At 34.6% G+C, this 21,416-nt stretch overlaps 1 protein-coding gene across 1 annotated transcript in view; it reads right to left on the reverse strand.

Annotated features, from left to right (window-relative positions):
• ddx46 (DEAD (Asp-Glu-Ala-Asp) box polypeptide 46) overlaps positions 1 to 21,416 on the reverse strand; it is a 142,703-nt gene that overhangs the window by 43,677 nt on the left and 77,610 nt on the right. The window contains exons 9-15 of the mRNA XM_039774462.1: positions 19,851 to 19,971; positions 18,370 to 18,545; positions 17,687 to 17,808; positions 16,894 to 16,972; positions 6,319 to 6,401; positions 4,528 to 4,692; positions 1,813 to 1,975 (exon numbers count right to left, since the gene is read on the reverse strand). Coding sequence (XP_039630396.1) covers positions 1,813 to 1,975; positions 4,528 to 4,692; positions 6,319 to 6,401; positions 16,894 to 16,972; positions 17,687 to 17,808; positions 18,370 to 18,545; positions 19,851 to 19,971 — 909 coding nt within the window. The remainder of the gene's footprint in view (positions 1 to 1,812; positions 1,976 to 4,527; positions 4,693 to 6,318; positions 6,402 to 16,893; positions 16,973 to 17,686; positions 17,809 to 18,369; positions 18,546 to 19,850; positions 19,972 to 21,416) is intronic.

The raw sequence follows: 21,416 nt of genomic DNA on the forward strand, positions 1-21,416 counted from the left end.
GGAGTACATGCATCGAAGCTTCTCAGCTGTGCTTGTGCTAAGAAAAGGAAACATTTTAAAATAAAGTAACACGATTGTCAATGTAACCTTTTGTAAGTAGTGCCTGGAGGATTCAGTGTGGAGAAACTCTAAAGACTGCGTGTGTATTAACTTGTGGATTTTTCTGTGAGTATTTGGTAGCAGCGTCACAAAGTCACTTCTGTAAGACTGCGTTAGCTGCAGAGCTCAGCTCAGAGCGAAATGAGGTGAATGGGAGGGGAGATGATGACGTGACTCCCCCACTCGCCTTAACTGTCAATCCCCCACAAACAGTCTCTCGGAATTTGCATAAGCACAGCCCTTTACCTGCAATTTTAACTTAGTTACAAAGTGATCAAAACTCTCGTTTATATCCTGCGTCCTCTCATTAAACTTGTATCCCACATTACCCGTGGGCATGACAAATGCCAGCGGCAGCCTGTCTATGAACTTAATTTAAACTTTAGGTTTACACCGTGCTTTGTTTCCGAAGTAGCAGCACTCATGAATATGGTTGTATATGTCGCTCGCTTATTATTGTTTCGCTGCCTTCTCAATTATATAATGCATGTTTTCTTCAGCGCTTTTTGGAGCTCTTCCTGGTTTTCTACGTACTGCGCTGACAAGTCAGTTGATGTGATTACGATGTATGATGTCACACGAAACTCCGCCCCCCACGGCTTTCGAGCTCAACTCCATTACAGTATATGGAGAAATATACCTTCCAGTTATGACCATTACGCGTAGAATTTCGAAAGTAAGGAATGAGCCTGCCAAATTTCAGCCTTCTACCTACACGGGAAGTTGGAGAATTAGTGATGAGTGAGTGAGTGAGTCAGTGAGGGCTTTGCCTTTTATTAGTATAGATTCTTCATTATGTAAAGCACTTTGAGCTACTTTTTGTATGAAAATGTGCTATATAAATGAATGTTGTTGTTCTGCAGCAGGACAGTGACCCCAAACATGCAGCCAATTTCATTAAGAACCATCTTCAAAGTAATGAACTAGGAGTCTTGGAAGTGATGGTATGGCCCACACAAACCTCTGATCTCAATATCATAGTGTGTATCTGGGATTAGATGAAGAGACAGAAGGGTTTGAGGCAGCCTACATCCAAAGATTGTCTGTGGTCAGTTCTCCAAGATGTTTGGAAAAACCCACCTGCTAAATTCCTTCAAAAACTATCTGCAAGAATACCTAGAAGAATTGATGCTGTTTTGAAGGCAAAGGGTGGTCACACCAAATATTGATGATTTAGATTTCACTTTGCATTGTTAGTTGATAAAAATAAACTATTAACACTTCTACTTGTGTAAGCATTCTTAGTTTATTACATTTTTCACACCTGCCTAAAACATTTGCACAGCACTCTATATATAACTTCTATAAAAAGACACATAAAAATCTAAAGTTCAATAAAGGGATAACATATAAATATGGGATTTATTTACATGTACCTATCATATATGCATCAGTGTTGACCATGGAAAAAAAGCACAAATTTAAAATGTGACATAAAATTATCATGTTGATTTGTGTCAAACCTATTTTTGTAAAACATGAGTTATTTGTATGGAATATTATTCAATTTTAACAAAATAAAAAAATATATCATCATGTTAAAAATGACCTGCACTTAAACATTTTTCCAGCAACAGATTTCATTTAAGAGGTCTGTACACTTTACTGTAACAATTATTTGCATTATTGTGAATATTCCATTTAACAACTGGACTTTACTTAAACCAAGGAATGTAGATAATTGAAATGATATAATAGAAAAAAAATCTATACCTCCATGAAGAGACATACAGGGATATGACGCTTTCATCAGATCCTTCAGTAAGGCATCAGCATGTTCTTGTTTATCCACAAAGATAATCACAGAGCCTTTCTCCTGGTAGTGCCCTAATAACTCCAGTAGTTTGAGAAACTTATTTTCTTCCTCAATTACAACCTAAAAAAAACATTTTATAAATTAACACTGGCATCAAGAAATGCTCACTCAGTCAGCTTCAATTAATTTGGTAAATATCCCACACAAAGTAAATGTGTTTACAGTCATATGAATAAGTTTGGGAACCCCTCTTAATTCTTTGTATTTTTGTTTATCATAGTCTGAGCTTTCAAAGTAGCAACTTCCTTTTAATATATGACATGCCTTATGGAAACATTAGTATTTCAGCAGTGACATTAAGTTTATTGGATTAACAGAAAATATGCATCATAACAAAATTAGACAGGTGCATAAATTTGGGCACCCCAACAGAGATATTACATCAATACTTAGTTGAGCCTCCTTTTGCAAATATAACAGCCTCTAGACGCCTCCAATAGCCTTTGATGAGTGTCTAGATTCTGGATGGAGGTATTTTTGACCATTCTTCCATAAAGCATTTCTCCAGTTCAGTTAAATTTGATGGGTGCCGAGCATTGACAGCCTGCTTCAAATCATCCTATAGATTTTTGATGATATTCAAGTCAAGGGACTGAGACAGCCAATCCAGAACACTGTACTTCTCCCTCTGCATGAATGCCTTTATAGATTTCAAAATGTGTTTTGGGTCATTGTCTTGTTGGAATATCCAAACCATGCGTAACTTCAATTCTGTGACTGATGCTTGAACATTATCCTGAAGAATTTGTCGATACTGGGTTGAATTCATCCAACCCTCGACTTTAACAAGGGCCCCAGTCCCTGAACTAGCCCCACAGCATGATGGAACCTCCACCAAATTTGACAGTAGGTAGCAGGTGTTTCTCTTGGAATGTGGTGTTCATCTTCCACCATGAAAAGCGCTCTTTGTTATGACCAAATGATTCAATGTTTGTCTCATCAGTCCAAAGCACTTTGTTCCAAAATGAATCTTGTTTGTCTAAATGAGCATTTGCATACAACAAGCAACTCTGCTTGTGGCATGAGTGCAGAAAGGGCTTCTTTCTCATTACGCTGCCATACAGATGTTCTTTGTGCAAATTGCGCTGAATTGTAGAACGATGTACAGATACATCATCTGCAGTAAGATGTTTTTCCAGGTCTTTGGAGGTGATCTGTGGGTTGTCTGTAACCATTCTCACAATTCTGTGCATATGCCGCTCCTGGATTTTTCTTGGCCTTTTTTGTTGAAAGTAGAGTAAATTATGTAGGCTGAGAGGGGTTCCCAAACTTTTTCACATGACTATATATAATTTTTTCAAAAGAAATAACAGGAAAAAAAATAAAGGACAAAGGAGTACTAATCTGCTTGGTCCATTTCAGGCTAGAAAATAAAAGAACTAAAAGGCCATATCATAAAACAACTTCTATTTAGAATAACTACAAGTAAAATGAGAACATGCAGCCACTACAGTGTTCCTGCAACTAATTAGGAGGCTCCTAATTTTGAACAATACAACCCAAGTAAAATTCATTAACTTCCATATGTACGCTTTAAATTAACGAAAACATCTTTATTGTTCAATTTAACCAAAAACAAGCTGGTAATCATTCATTAAAATTTCTTCACACTTTGACAATAAAAGTTTAAAATTAAGAGAAATGAGAAAACAATATGGTTGAAATAAAAAATCTTTGTAACTTCAACTTTATGCAGACTAGAAATAGAATACAAAACAGAAGGACAAAAGTGAAAAAATGCAAAAAATAAAATCAATATGATACATGGTAGTGCACTTGATTCTTACATGATGCAAGAATGACTAGACGTATTTCTGCATTCTCAATTTATCTAACCCATTGCAGCATGCAGTGGGGCAAAAGGAAAAAGTGCCTCCCACACTCACTGCTGTACAAAGTGGGGGAAGAAAAAACAAAATAAGCACCTCCTATTCTTAATCTTTTAAACACACCATGATACACAGAAATGCAAGAAACCATAACAATAATAAAAAATGTAAAAAAAAAAAAAATATATATCAAGGCTAAAGGTTTACTATTCTTAATAACTAACAGATATTCAACCCTAGTGCAACACTGAACAATGCACCCAAAGAGTGTTTAATTCTTTGAGTAAGAGCTTGTGGCCTCTTTAGGAGAGGAACAGAAATCCCACTTCTGATTTTCAATCTTGTATTAGTCTATTTATTCCTTTTTATGTTACACTAGTCACACAAAAAGAATACATTTTTAGTTCAACTTTGTAAACTGAGTGGTTTTACATTAATCATCAGGAGCCTAAAAAAAAAAAAAGAAGCTGCCCCACAAAACAACAAAGTCATGAGTATTATGCAGGGATTGTACTCAAATCCAAAAATCACATCTGTTCTACAAGCAATATGATCTTAGGGAAATGCATTATCGCAAAATCCAAAAGTTCTATACAAATACAAAACCCTTCAGAATTCTAAATATTTAAATAGATAAATTTGTTGTTTACAGGTGTTCATTTACAATATTTTTTAAAAAGGACATGCATGTTCAAGATCTGTAAGACATGCTTCAAACATTACAATGAAAATTATTCAGTTAGGAGTCATTTATAACTTGCATTTTACATCATTAAAACATACCACATGTTGCTCCACATCAGAGCAAACAACACTCCGACCGCCTACTTGGACTTCAACAGGTTTTGATAATATTCTTCTAGCCAGAGCTTCCATTGCCCTTGGGAAAGTAGCTGAGAACATTACTGTCTGACGGTCTGGTCTAATATTATCAACAATACGCATCACCTATGAAAGACATAAAAACAAGTTATTCACACAAGTACAATCTGTATATCTATACATATCTATATATATCTATCTATCTATCTATCTATATAAATAAGTCAATGTGTGTATGTATGTTCCAGCATCACGTCCAAACGGCTGGAACGATTTTCATGAAACTTGGTACACATGTTCCTCATTGGTCAACTAAAAATACTGTAGGGTGAAATCAGCCGTAATCCACCCCCTTCTGGGTAGGGTGGGGGGTGATCTTGCGGTCTTGTATGCATGTTATCATCCAGTTGACATTCAGAATGACCACCAGAGGGTGAACTGGAGGCGACTGTCAGCATTCTTTTATGTTTGAGCGCCACCATGCCCCTGTTGCTTTTGAAATTATAGTTCTACGTGTGGAAGTGTGTGTTTGTCTGTCCGGCCCAGAAGTGAGACGTAGAGTCGGGGTGAGGGCTCCAGCTCCGAGGATACGCAAGCCAGGCCAGTACACCGGCAAAAGGAAACCTCCTAAGAAAGACAGTCGCTTAGCTGTTAATGCACAAACATTGCAAGCACTTCGGCAACATGAATCCTTCTAGCAGAGACATGCCCAGAGTAGTTCTATTTAAATACTTTCTAGGATCTCATGCTGGCTTACACAGTTAGTATATACCAGGCAACTTCCAGCATTCTTTATTTTTGAGCAGCACCATGCCCCTGTTGCTTTTCAAATTAAAAAGAGTTGGCCGGTTCCGAGCTTCAACTGGATGATAACATACATACCGCAAGACAAGGACATTAGTGAGTCTTTATCCATCCATCCATTATCCAACCCACTATATCCTAACTACAGGGTCAAGGGGGACTGCTGGAGCCAATTCCAGCCAACACAGGGTGCAAGGCAGGAAAAAAAACAATGGGCAGGGCACCAGTCCACCGCAGAAAACCAACGCAGACACGGGGAGAACATGTAAACTCCACGAAGAGAAGACCTGGGAAGCGAAACCCAGGTTTATTGTTTGTTAATTTATTTTTATTATTAAAGTTGTGTTTTTCTTAATTATGTTGTTCTCAAATAATTAAAAAAAAAACTTTATTTTCCTAACGGGCAATGCTGGGTATTTCAGCTAGTACAGCATAAAAAGCTAAATGAAGGAAACTGATGTATTTCAGGGCATTGAATATTTATTTTTCTTTTATTTTCTCTGAAAATGCATCAGAATGATTCTGCAAATATTGCCTACTGCAAAACATCACTGCTGAATGAACATGGGCAAAATTCAAACTACTGCCCAATATGCTTACTTGTACTTAACATTAAGAGCTTAGTTTCTGAAATCGCCACAAGAATACGGCAGAGATTTCTGAACAATTAAATGTACCTATTAAATGTAAAGTTCACAAACACTGAACTTTTCGCTATTTTGATTTTCCTGCTTGCAGAAGGAACTGCATGCCCCTTAAACTCTAGCCATGTCATTTGCGCCAATGCCAAATAAAAAAAAAATCATTCCACTGTCAATTTTATTGATATACAGTATTACAATAAAATTTTGATAAAAAGTGAACTGAAACAATCTGAACATTTTACTATATTCTAATAATAATATTAAGTGTAAACCTGCAGTTTACATTTTACCATATAAGACTCACCTGTGGTTCAAAACCCATGTCAAACATTCTGTCTGCTTCATCAAGTACAACATAAGTGACCCTGCGCATGTTAGTAACCCGACCTACAAGGATCCACAAAAACAAAATGGGGATAAAAATATTAATTTACTCATGTAAAATGCACTGATTTAAAATAATATTTATCATAAAGACAATTTTGGTCTATTACTGTGATAAAACTGACCTTTGAAAAAAATACTTTACTACAAGATGTTTGGATGAGATAACAAAAACAAAACAATTCTGCTAATTCAAAGGGAACTCAAATACAGAAAAAGAAATGGATACTGAGCTACAGCATATCTGTCTCAGATAAATTTGTGGGAACTAAAAGACTTCAGGTAGGGATAAATACATTTTTAAACCAAATAACTGTTTAAGGGAGAAAATGCCATGGGGTCTCATGTATAAACGGTGCATACGCACAAAAATGTTGCATAAGCCTGTTTCCACGTTCAAATCGCGATGGTATAACACCTAAACTTGGCATAAAGCCACGAATATTTCCACGGTAGCTCATACCCTGGCATACGCAAGTTCTCTGCTTGGTTTTGCAGACTGGCGGCACCCAGCATCAAAGCAGTGCTACTGTTCCTGTGTGGTTACCCTTTCTTTTTAGATCCACATCCCTGATGCGGCTTTATAAATACACTGAAATTAACCGCATATTGTTTATTAATTTAATGCATCTGATTGTAATTAACCTGTAACAATATAATGGTCCATGGAATGGGCAAACTACTCCAAACACCATAGCTGCTTTAGCATTGTTTCTCTCACAGCACCTTCTTTTTCTTCTTTCAGCTGCTCCCGTTAGGGGTTGCCACAGTGGATCATCTTTTTCCATATTACTCTCACTGCACCATTTGGAGCAGCTGATCAGAAAGAGAATTATCAGAAAACAGCATCAAGCATATGCTGCCTCAGCCATGCTGCCTATTTGAACTGCTCTCACACGGCAAATGCTTCAAAATCTTTCCTGTACGGAACTAGCAGTTCTGAAACAGTTTTATCCCAAGAACTATAAACGCACTTAATCAGTCCATTAAGAGCTCCTTGTACAACTGTTTGTACTTATTAGTAGAATCACCTCACTGTAAACTTGCACTACAGTTATAATATTGCACAACCTGAGCCACTTTATAAAGTGCCTATTTACATAGGATGACAATATCATTTTTAAGATGAAATGCAGCAAAATATATTTATTATTTTATACAGATAAAACTAACTTCATTTAAATAATCTATATAGTTAATAACTAAACATGTGAGGACTCAATGTCGCTGCGCTAGCAAGTAGCTGGCGCACCAGTCACGGATTGTTCCTGCCTCACGCTGTATGCTTGCTGGGACTGGCGCGACACTGGAAGCATAGAACAATTAAACATGTACTACGAAGATATTTCAATATTTCTTAAAATTTTGAAGAAATGGCGTTCTAAGCTTACAGATGGCTTAACATCTGTTACAGAGCTGATTGTGTGACGATTGGGTATTTGGAGAAAGAAAAGGACAGGAATTGGGGGTTAGTACGTTTGAAAGAGACGATACTGCTGCAATAAATTATTTCATCGAAGGTCACGCACAATCACTGCGCCACTGTGCTCCCATGTTTAATAACATGCTTTAACTCCTATAATCATGAAAATGATATCAAGTATACATCTCAGTATTTTAATTATTCAGAGAGCTGTAATATTATGAATGTAATGGATTCTGTGTCCTGTCGAAGGAAGAGAAAGCCCAGAAGCACGCAGTGATTCACACACATAGAGCACATAGAAGATCAAATACAAAACAAAAAATTTAACGTGCTGCTTTAGTTACGATGGGATTTGAGAAACTAGTAAATTAAACAATTTTAAGATGAAGTTTATGATGTTCTACTTTAATGACAAAATAAACTATGTGATTAAAGTGGAAATTTTGAGATATAGTGCTTTTTCCCCCACTGTGGGCCTATTTTGTTTTTCTCTGTACCCTAATAAGCTTTCATATGACACTCAGACGGTGGGCTATGACTCGCATTTTCACAGTGACTTTGATATCTGACAACTTTTATTTTGGGCACTATGCGACTTTATGAACTTGAGCTTTCAAGTTTCTCCGACACTATGTCACTCGATCAGCTTCCTTTTGTTGTTTATACCACTGCTTAAACCAACAAATTGTATGTTTTTCCTTGCCTCCCCTTGGTATTCACTGAACATCTATTTCGCCCCGTGCTTTTGCCATCGCCTTTTCACAGAACGCTGAGCTTAAGGGCTATTAATATTGATTTGCATATTCAAAGAGGCATAATTCTGGGAGGAGACAGGGCAGGACAGCAGGCACGTGCACGTGCGTTACTTTTCACGCTGACCGGGATTTATGGAGCAGAAGAGCGTGGAAGTTGGCGAGCGCACAGATTTATGCATCTGAATTTTTTTGTGCGTAAGCACATTTCCGCTTTTGTGCTAAACCATGTTATAGTGTGAATTCTACGCACGCCGTTATGCATGAGGCCCCTGGACTGTCTATAGCGAGGTACAGTTTCCATCTTCCATGTAGCACTGAAATGTCTTGTTAGCCAAAACACATCCACAAAAATCAGTGCTTTAAGCATTTTGGAGGCATCTTGTCCACCTCTACTCTATGGCCTTGCTATTACAGATCCCCCCCAAATCACTGCAGCAACCTCAGCCACATAGATGGACCCAAACTCCACCAATGCTCCTGGCACTGCCTTCTCCTAGAAGGGCATATCCACCAGGGTTTGGAGTTTCTCAAAGAGCTCCTTCCACTCCTCACAACATGCCCATTTGAGGTAAACATTTTTTCCATCATAGCCGAGGACAGCCTTGGCAACGTCCCACCTATTGTTCTTGAGTCGTCAGGTCAGCAAAGACAGGGATTACTCTTCCTTAGTAATGTGAACTCAATTTGCTCTTTAATTTTACAATGAGTGTGAAGCAGATGAATAAATGATAAAAAAAAAGATTTTATTACATTAAGTGGCTGCTTGTATTGTGTTAGATGTATCAAATCTTTCAGGAAATAATCTATCATACTAGTCATTTTCCTCTGTACTCTAATGATAACAAGCAGTACATATTTTATTAGTACAAACAAGCAACACAGGTTATCTGATGTGAAAAATCCAGTTTGTTTTCTAAATCTTCTCTTGCATACCATCTTAGGAGCAAGAAGAACCTGTAAAATTCAGAAAACAGCCATCATATAATAAAGACAGAGATGGTGCCACACCAGCCATAATCAGATAGGGATCACCTAGGAAAGAACATATTACAGATTACCGCGTATGTGTGGAAGGAAACATCTCTAATGTTATATAAATCAGGCCAAATTATTTTTATAAGATGGAATAACAAATAAGGAAAACTAATGAAACATAAAGCACTCATATAATAAACTTAGTTTACTTAACATAGCTTAATTTTAAACCCCTTACTTAGGACACATTAAAATCTTGCTTATTTATTATTATTTAATTTCTGATCAAGGTAAGTTAATATCAAAATCTATGTATACATTTCTTCAGAAAGGGAAACAGTACAAATAGCAAATTTCATATGATTTTCTGCCCTCTTTACCCAACAGCCATCTGAAAAATGTATCTACTGTGCTTGCACAGAAATGTGCTTTAATGCATTTTATATTCATACCTAAATGCTTTGCACATCTAAAATATACTGTGTTAATCGCCTACAAGGGTAAAAACAAGCAAATTAGATTTTTTAAAATGGTCAATTTCTAGTTCAAAACCTATTATGTAATTATTGTTAAAATGTCTTCAAACTGTAATTAAGCAATATAACATTTATAAAAAAAAAATGAGTATAATGTTCCTTATAAAAATGCATACATAATCTGCAAGATGAAATAAAACTGATGTGGTAAAGGTATCCCCTAAAACTGACTAGTGATTTTATACAGTACTTCCATAGTGCTTTTTAGATAATGTGCACTTTCAGCATAGAATGAGACATTTGTCTTACTGTTGGTAATTTTTCTTTTTCTTTTTTTTTTTATTATAATGTATACGTCTCAATTCACAGTATGGCTCCAAAAAAAAAAAAGAAAACACATAAGAACACTAAGAAAAACTAAAATGCATTTCATTGGGGGAATGGCATGTATTCTGTGGTTTTTGGGTGTAAATGGCTACACCAGCCAACTATGCACCTTTACAATTTTACTACAAAAGAAAAAAGGTGACAAGTAATTTCAAAATATAGTAGTAACTGGTACATCTTCATTTAGTCAAGATACCTTAAATTTTGTTGGAATGAAAACAACCATTCTTAGAGAAACTGTTGTAACTTTAATAAGGGCACTGCATTGCCAAAACAGTGAGCAGGGTTAAACACAGAAAATTAATCCTCTTTTAATCCAACCAGAGTATTGTGATGGTGAGTAAACACTATGTTATGCAAGTCCTTCATATAAAGAAATTAGATATTACTCTGAAGATCTCAGGAAATAAACTAACTCCAGCTATGCTAATGTAAGGGTCTTTGTAAAATCCCTATAGTGACTTTGTTATGTATAGACATGCCTTCATTCTTATTTAACACAAAACTACAGTTCTGCTTGTTTTCAGCTAAAATTATCTCATGAGCTCATTTGCACTTAAATCAGAAGTCATGTGTTAACAGGCTGTATGAAAGATGGGAAGGTTTCAACATAATAAAACAGGAAATTGTCTTCATTTGAAATTAGACTCAACAATCTTAAAAACATGTTAACGTATGCAAAACATAAGCTAATACAAGCTAAACTTCACTAGGTACAAGATTACTAAAAAAGGTGGAATTATAATGACATATACCCCTGTAATAAAAAAATACAATGATACTGTATTAGTTCCTAAAAACCACAATATGGTATTTATAATCAAGTGTGTCTGATTGCTTCCTGCTGAATTAAATATAATTTGTTGGAAAATGTGCCTAATTGTTTTGCCTATTACTCAATCCCATAGCCATGCAACTCTTGAATCAATATTACTATGTTATTATGCTAATTTCAGAGTTCATTATAAAGTTATAAACATTTGATTATTCCTGACAGTATATAAGCTAATTTTACCAAACCATATCCATAGTAGTTCTTGAATAATATAACTATATGCAAATTATCTTTTGTTCAGCTAATTTATGAAAGGAAATAACATTTTCTGTACATGGTATCACCCGTACAAAAAAAATTTACTAAAAGATTATTGTAGGTAGGTGGCACTATTGTGCAATGACTATTACTCTCCAGGAAAATGGTTTCAAAGAGCAACCCAGTCAGTGCCAGTTTTCAGTTTGCATATTCTCTGGCTACTCTGGTTTTCCTGCCATATCCCAAATATCTGCATGACCACTTGTTTGGCAACATTAAATTGGTTTAATATGAGTGAGTATATAAATGTATACCAAACGCTGAACATACAGCCCATCAAAGATGTGTTCCTACCTTGTACCTAATGCTGCCAGGATGAACCTTTGTTCCCTGCAACACCAATCTAGATAAAAAGTGTTTAGCTAATGCACAGATGGATGACTGAAGTTAGAGGTAAGCTAAAATGAATTATCAGCTTCCTTATGAGTTACTCACTTTATAAAGGAGAAAAAAAAACCTACTATATAGGAACAATTTAAATCAATGAGCATTTCAATCATCACCCCTTTGCAACAGTATCAAACAACAGAACCCCCATTTACCTTTTTTTAGTATTAATTGCTGGAAATATTTTAAATGCAGAAAAACTTAAATTAAGGAAACTGTAAATGATTTGTCAACATTCCATTACTACAGTTTCACTTAAGTCTTTTGTGATCACAAGTCAAGTTTAAATATATCCTGATTTGACTGTGGTATTATTATGGTATTTTTGTTGTTTCAGATTGTTATTCTTTTTCATAAATGGCAAGTTTCTCTTGATAAGCAATGGCACCATTGTTAAACCATAAGAATTTCATTGTGAATGTGTACAACCCTGCATTTGCTTATTGAAAATAAAGTTAGCCTATATTCACATTACAGCTCAATTTGCATTCCAGGTCTTACACAATTTCAACTAATTTCGAAGATATATAGCTTACAACAAATAAGCAAGAGTAACAGAATACTAAAACGCAACAAAATATTTTGAAGTCACAACATGAAGGATGCATGCATACTGTGAAGTCTTATCTTAATATTTCTCAATATGTAACTAGAAAACTAATTTTTGAGGCTGCACTGTATGCTTATACTTCTGTTGATGAAGGCTTTGTTGGTACTCACCCTGATCTTGTACTAATTTACATGTTCTGATAAAATTCATTGTAGGGTAAACAAACGTACATTTAATTCAATAGTACAACTGTTTACAATACCATACCCACAACGTATCTCTCTAATACAGAAATGAATATGGAGTTGCAATAGACATACACTTTCCACATTAAAATCAAGTTAGAAAGAAGAAAGTCATATTGGTGACAAAACGGTATTCAATGTCAAATGCTCAAAGAAATTAGAAAAAGTGTTAACCAGTTTGGTTGTTTCCAGATTCTAGCTTGACAAAATGTAGGTCTGAGAAGTACAACAAATGTTTTGAGTTTCCAAAAAGAATACTGGATACAGTTTTAGGCTCTGTTATTACAAATATATAACCACACTAGATAAGGTCCTAAGAATAGCAACTAGACCTATTCCAAGAATACACGGCATGCGCAACAATTGAAAAACTGAAGGACCTGAAACTTTCCAGTTCAAACACAGGTAAAAAGAACACATGAAAGAAGCTGTAGTTATGCATTTTTCTTAATTTTATAAGAATGCTTCTTTCAGATGAATTTGAAACTTAAGGAGAACACCTAATGTGATACACAAATTTATTTTAACCTACCTACCTTCCTCTCCTTTTATGTCTTCAACTCTGATCTGCCAAAAAGGAATGCAATGTTGTGGACAACTGCAATTTGTCTCTTCACCCTGCATTTCTCTTCTTTCCTTTTTGATTATAGGGATTATTTTAAATAATAAGTAGTCTACCATCATCAAAAACAAAGTGTCTGGTCATAGTCTTGCTACTTTAACATATACTGTGTGCCACCTTTATAATTATGCTATAATACATCAAATTAGTGACAGAGAGCAGAGGAAAGGAATATGAGGAGGGACTTGTCTAACGGGTAACAGATGAAAAATATAAACAATTTAAACATAACTTAGTTTAATTTTTTTCTGTAACATGCATTGAATTATAGTTTATTCATAGCTTACATATTACACTTTATAGAATTTATCTATGAAATTACTCCACAGTGCCACTATTTTAACTGGCGCAGCACACAGACCTTGGGACATTTATGGGAAGTCCCATCCAGGAATTCCCTTATTTACGTATGTAAGAAGGATATATTCATTTTTTGAGATGATACGGCTTACAAATGTCAGTTTCAGACAATGGGATTGGTTCTTGCAATTTTTTTTTTTTTTTTTTAAACACCAGTGACAACATGGATATTTTTAACCCAAAAGAAACTTTTAGGTTGGCAGCAAAGGTTAATTGCTGCATTTACTGTATTAACACTTTTCATTTTTAAACACAATGCACTTGAATAACAAAGTTGCATTTGAGCTATAAACAAAAAACATGGCTGAAAACCTGAAAGACAGCAGGAACAGACAAAAAATATTGAAAAGCATAATCCTATCGCTTCTTTTGTTGTTTCTGAAAGTTGCATAAAACCTGCTTTCCACCAAATAAGTGTTACAAACTATCTGTTTCACTGATGCATAATGTCTTTTTAAGCACAAATATTTTGTTGGAGTGGACTGTGCAAAACTATTTCTAGAAGATCTAAAAACTTAATACCATCACTTCTTTCATTGTTTTTGAAAGCTGCAAAACCCAGTTTTCTACCAAATGAATATCATAAATAATTAATTTTACTTAATATGCATAACCTCCACCTAAACACAAACACTTTGATGGAGTAGACTGTGCATAACTGTTTCTAGTAGAAAATGTGATTCATTTTTTTGCAGGCTATGATAGTTATCATTTATTTCAAGATTTGTCTAATTTCTGGACAGTTTTCATACAGCTAATACTGTAAAATACATTTAAAAGACGGAATCCAATAAGTCTCTTGAGATTACACTATATCACTGTCAATAAAGCTTACATATGGTTGCTATAATGGTTTGTGTGATTCACCTTGGAATTGTATTAATTTGCTTGATAATCTTATATAGGGAAAAGCTGTCAGCTCAAGTTTCGCAGGATATCAAATCCAGCATTTGTTCACACCTCACCTTGATGGCAAATTAACAGAAAATGCTTAGGATAGCCTGTTTGTGTCAAATAAGCTATTCTGCTAATTAGAGTACAAGCAATTTCTTTTTTTAAATGTAAGACTGTTTACCAACATGTATTCTAAAAAATTGTTAATGCCCCCATTTCAACATTAATATACCATTTACTCCTCTACTATTTTATTATGGGGAAAATTTAATGATTTGTCATTATAATAATGATACTATAAAACCTAGCAATTCTAATAACCTTCTCCCTGTCAGTATGGAAGGCTATGTGATAATATTTTACTAGACATCCTCCAATGTCATTAACTTTGGTCACTGGCTAATTTTTTTGACTGTAAAACTCAACAAAGCTACAAAATCCACTCTTGTTAACACTCAACTGCTGCTTCACACTATTGCTGTATTATAACTTTAGGGATTTCTTTTCTTTTTAATCTGAATTAAAATAAACACATTAAACAGGGGATTGTAATTAATGCACTGTTTGCAAATAGTCTTGCTTTGCATATTTTGATGGTTGATTAAATTTAATAATATAAGGTTATATATATAGAAAAGCAAAATAACAGATCAGTAAGGTCAATGTAAGATTAAATAATTTAAAGTAACCTTTATAAAATCCCAGGAAAAAGATATTCTAAACACTTACATCATCTCAAAACTTAATTAAGCAAAACCTTACTTCTTCTGTTAAGTGGAAAGCTCTTTGCAGAATTCCATCACTACCTACCTTTGTTGAACAGATGTGAAGAACACTTCATGTTCCTTGAAGGTAAGTTTTCCATGATGGCCAAATAATGTCAACAGTTTAGTAAGAGGTAATGGCTCAGACTCAGTAAAAAAATATATTTAATATTAACTAACAAAGTTAACATGCATTTATATTCAGATAAGTGAAAAAGTCTGTTCTTTATGTAATCAACAGTTAATGATAGGTACATAGCAGGAACTTACTACTATAAAGCAAAAACTTTCACTTGATTATAACCGACTATTAAAAATCATCATACGTAGAGGTTTACAAAATTGCACATTTTACCTGTCAAATTAAAAGACTACTGGGAACACTCAGTATATATCTGATCCATCCAACCATCTTCTTATCCACTCAGAGATGAAAGTGGTCAGACAGTAAAAAGGCTCGAAGTCTATTTGACAGTAGTGATATTTACAACACAGTAAGAAAAATTAAGACTAGTGTCAATCTCTGGTCTAATTTACAGATAGAGATTAATACAAGTCCCTAATTTTGTCTAGAAAACTGTCTTTATAAAACTTGAGTTTCTTAACAGCAGCGACATTTTAAATATCTATATCATCTAATTTAATATCATACATTAGCACTGACCTATGTTGCCAGTTTCTTGCAGACTTTGTTTTGCTTCAGTCTGCGCTATTGTCATTTAATGTATTTAGACTGTCTTGAACTATATTAGTGGTCAGGGAAAATTCACACACAAGCATAATTTGTACAACACATTTTATTTTTTCCTTGTGTTTTCTCACAATTTTTGAAATATAGACCACCTGTCCTTGTTTTATCTCTCCACCTTCACTATCTTTAAAACTCACACTAGTGTTTTTTTCCCCAAATACTATCAACCTCTTACTTTAAGAGGTCTTTATTTTTTGAAGGTTTCCACTGCCTGACTGTTGGCAATATGAGGTCTATCATTTAGTTTGTGGTGATGGACAACTAATCAAGACCCATTGATCAACAAAACAATGACCACTTACCCATCAATAAATACACTATAAACACACACTACGTGAATCCCAGGACTGGTGTTTTTTGACTTTTGAAAACAGTAAATCCATATAACTGGGGAACTATTTCATCCTGTTCAATAGAGTTCAAGGTTTCAAGTCTGAGCTATAATATTAGGGAACACATGTTGTGATGTGGCAGGATACATGATGTACCAAACCTCAGTTAACCACCAAAATATTCTAAAATTTCAATATAGTCTCCAAAGTTATCATTATTAATGTGGTTCTAAAAACATCTCAAAAATGTTTAAAATACATACTATTAATGGAGAGTTATGAACTACTATTTAAAGACAAATCCAATTGCCTAACGTACATTTTAAGGAACTGGTTACAGGTTTTCATTTAATTTACTTCACTAGTTAACTCAGTTAATAAAAAGAAAAGATACAGAAGCTTAGCATTTTAATATAAATTTCAAACTGAAATACCTACCACGATTACTATACATAGTTTCATAAATATTAACACTCACCACTGTTTGCTCCAAGCATGTCGATCATGCGCCCTGGAGTGCAAACAATGATTTCTGCTCCTCTCTTAAGTTCAGCAATCTGTAATATATTTAACATTCCCAATTAAAAATGAAATTACCAATACATCAAAATACACTCCTCACTAAGCAAAACAAAATGACAATTACAAAAGTTAAAAACATGCTACCTTTTACATATAACCTTTAAAATAAACACAAATTTGAGGGGGGATCCAGATAATTTCAAGAAAAAAAAAACACTATCATACAACTTGCAGCAATTCCAGCTTAGTTACTATCAAAACACTTTGAGATGCAATACACTTGTTCCAGCACTTCAATTACTGAACTAATCTTTTGTTACTGTGTTTAAAGTCTCCTGTGATTATTTTTTCTGGATTTCTTCCATGGTAACAAATTGTCTTCCCTTTAGTATCAATTTTACTTTTAGGAACAAAAAAGTCACAGGAGGCAAAATTTGTTGAATTCAGTAGGTGCAAAGCAACAACTATAGCGTTTTTGGTGAAAAACTCTGGGAGCATGCTTATGTACTGTTAATTTTGAAAAACATGATTATTGTTTTATTAATTTTCAATATGACTTTTATATACTTTTTTTGGCTTGGAGAAAAAAATTGTCAAAGTCAACAGTACAATTATAGAATAAATGTCAGAAATGATACCAACACTCCACTCCTGTGCTATTGACCAATTTTGGGAAATTTGGGGTTCTCCCTCATATACCAAAACTGATTATTTGGCAACAATGCTTGTAGCTTTTAATTAAAGCTTACCTGTTCGCTAATTCCTGTGCCACCATAAACGCAGACCACTCTAAGCCCAAGGGGTTTGGAAAATTTTTTACATTCTTTTGTAATCTGGAGAGCCAGTTCTCTAGTGGGTGTCATAATAAGGGCTAGGAGTTGGAAAAAAATGTCATAATTTAGTAAAATGTAATGTGCAGGTATCAGCTAATGCACTGTATGTTGAAAACAAGAAATATTAAAAGAATACTTTCAACTATAAACAAAAGCATTTACTTATTTTTTTCAAAATGTAAAACTAAATCAAATATTAGGATTAGTTTAAATCATTTGAGCTAATAAGCAAAGCATAAATATTAAAGTTCCATATAAAGGATAATAAACTAATTCATTACTTTGAAAAATGATGTTAGCCCAAGTCATCCCCTTACATTCTTTTCACTTCGGCTCAATCTCTTAAGCAATTATTAATTTTAAGGGTAAATAATTACATCTACAACGTTTTACATAGTGGTTTTGGATGACAGTCAATCTCAGTAAAAACATTTCAGGAGTGTTGAACATACCCAGTTAATTACAAAAAATACATAAATGTAGAAAGAAAACATTGACTGAAAAATAATGGTGATGGTATACAGTATACACTAACACAAATATTTCATTTGTAAGTTAATGATGTTTCTAATAACTATTTCTCTACTAAAAGGACTCACCTATAGGACCTTCACCTTCTTCAAGAGATCTCTGATCCATAATGTGTCGAAACATTGGTAAAAGAAAAGCAATGGTTTTCCCACTTCCAGTTTTAGCTATGCCAATCAAATCACGACCAGACATGATTGCTGGAATAGCCTGGGCTTGAATTGGTGTAGGCTTTTCATAGTTATGCCTTGAGAAAAAAGAATTAAAAGACATTAACATTTCAGCTGCATAATAACCTTAGGTATTAAACCTGGTTCCCTATACATGAAAGGCAGCAATGTTAAGCACTGCGTCAGCTACAGAGAAAACGGTACATTTTAAAATATAGTTTTACCCATACACCGATCAGCCATAACATTAAAACCACTGACAGGTGAAGTGAATAACATTGATTATCTCATTATAATTCCACCTATCTGGGATATATTAGGTAGCAAGTGAACAGTCAGTTCTTGAAAGTGATGTGTTGGAAACAGGAACAATGGGCAAGAGTAAGGATATGAGTAATTTTGACAAAGGGTAAATTGTAATGGCAAGTCTTGTGGGGTGTTCCCAGTATGAAGAGGTTAGTACCTACCAAAAGAGGCCCAGTGGACAACCATTGAACCAGTGACAGGATCATGGGCACCCAAAGATTACTGATGCACGTTGGAAGCCCATTTGGTCCAATACCACAGAAGAGCTACTATAGTACATACTGCTGAAAAACTTAATGGTGGCCACGAGAGACAGGTATCAGAATACACAATGCATCACAGCTTGCTGCCTATGTGGCTGCATAGCTGCTGACCAATCAAGAGTGCCCATGCTAACCCAAAAGCAGGTGTTCACCACCAAAAGCACCTACAATGGCATGTGGGCAATGTTCTGCAGGGAAACCATGGATCCTGGCATTCATGTGGATGTTACTTTCATACATACCATCTACCTAAAGATTGTTGCAGACTACATACAACACTTCATAGCAACAGTATTCCCTGAACGCAGTGGCCTCTTTCAGTAGGATAACGCACCCCTTCTACACAGCAAAAACTGTTCAGGAATGGTTTGAGGAACACGACAATATGCTCGATTTATATTGACTTGGCTCATAATCAAGCATCTGTGAGATGTACTGAAAAAACAAATCTTATCCATAGAACCGCCACCTCTCAACTCAGAAAGGACTTAAAGGATCTGCTGCTAATGTCTTGGTACCTGATACCACAGGACACCTTCAGATGTCATCTGGAGTCCTTTCCTCCGTGAGTCAGAGATGCTTTGTTCAGGGGGACCTACGCAATATTAGGCAGATGGTTTTAATGTTGTGGCTGGTAAGTGAATACAGTATATGTTTTCTTATATTGGTTGATTTTTATTGACGTATTTGTGAGGAGAAAAAGAAAACCACTTCAAAACATTTGGCTAAATCACAGTACATTAAAATGTTAACTAAGCTTTTTGTTTTATGTAAAAAAAAAAGTGTAATAACTGACATATTCTATGGTCTTACTTTTTAAGAGCACTTAAAATCTTCATGGAAATTCCACACTGTACCCATGTTTTGATAGGTTTTGGACAACCTTTACCCTTAACTGTGATTCCCTCTAACTCCAGTCTGTAAGAATTTACTTCTGTAGGAAAATGCAAAAAACATGAATCAGTAAAATCATCATCAAGCTATTTCAGGGAAAACAAACATTTTAAGCATGTACAGTTTTTATTTTCAGTTAAGCTAATTAAGATAAAATCTGAAACTGATGAACAGCCACTTAAACACTCAATGAATATTATTGTAATGAAGCATGAGTAATATAATCCATCAGCAGTGACAGTATGGTTGTTAAAATAAATAAGATTCCCTCAAATTAGAAATTAAAATGTTATATTTCAATATTCAGATCATTTTTATCTACTTTAAATTAGAAGGAAGCAAACATGATAGATGGTTTCCCATGAAGATATGGATTTCTGCTACATGTTCGTTCTTGCTATTGCTACTATAAACAATGTGAAGCAAACAATATATTGCATCTGACTATAAAGACTTTGAAGCACCTGAATATGTCTGGCATCTAAAATTATAAAATGCACTGCTGTTTCACTTGGGTTGTATTTGTGTGTCAGTTTTGGGCTCAGGTTTGTTTTTGAAAACAACTGTTTGCTTCTTTCCCCTCAAAGCTGCTTTTGTTGAAAGAGGATGGGTGCATAAAGACACAAACTTCATTTCAATAAGATACAAGCTTTTTTTTTTTTTAAATGAATTTACAAAATCAGTTTAGTGACATAACATTTACAATTATTTTCTGCATTTAACAATGAGTGTTCCATCAATTTGCCTACAGCATTTTGCACGTACAGTATCAGTGCATCAGTATTTATTTTTAAATTTCTTAGATTAATAATGCATTATGAAGATTAGGCATATAATGTGCATTTAAAAGAAATAATTTCAAATCAGCATGAACCTAAGAGAATACCAAAAGCTTTTAGTAAATTTTTGGCCCCCACAACTTTTAAAGCAATACATTTCTGATCACACTACAATTTTACACACCTTTGAATAATTTCTGCACATAGTATTTGCAAGTATTTGCTACCACTTTTATTTCAAATAAAAAGACCTATTGCCATTATTATGTACTGAACATCTAACACAATACAAAAACAAATAAAAACAAACAACTCGCATGTAACGATTGTGGGAAATGCTAAGCTACAACAACTGCTTCCTAATTAGTACCAAATATAGAAAGTGGATTCAAAAAGTATTCAGACCTCTTCACTATCTTCACGCTTTATTATGTTGATTTAATTTTAAATGGACAAATTTGAAATGTTTGTTCATCAGTCTACAATCAATAACCCATAATTACAAAGTGAAAACATTTTCAGAAATGTTTGCAAATTTATTAATAATAAAAAACTGAAACCTCTCACTTATATTTTTGGCTAAGGTGAACGGTAGGTGTTACACCACACCTCTAAGAATTCAAGTAGCCTGTTTCACATGAAATTTTCAACTGTCCGATAGCAAGTGAATATAGCATAATTCACCAGAAGCACTACAGGTTGCAAC

Source organism: Polypterus senegalus, chromosome 13 (assembly GCF_016835505.1).
Source record: "Polypterus senegalus isolate Bchr_013 chromosome 13, ASM1683550v1, whole genome shotgun sequence".
In the NCBI taxonomy this organism is placed as follows: domain Eukaryota; kingdom Metazoa; phylum Chordata; class Cladistia; order Polypteriformes; family Polypteridae; genus Polypterus; species Polypterus senegalus.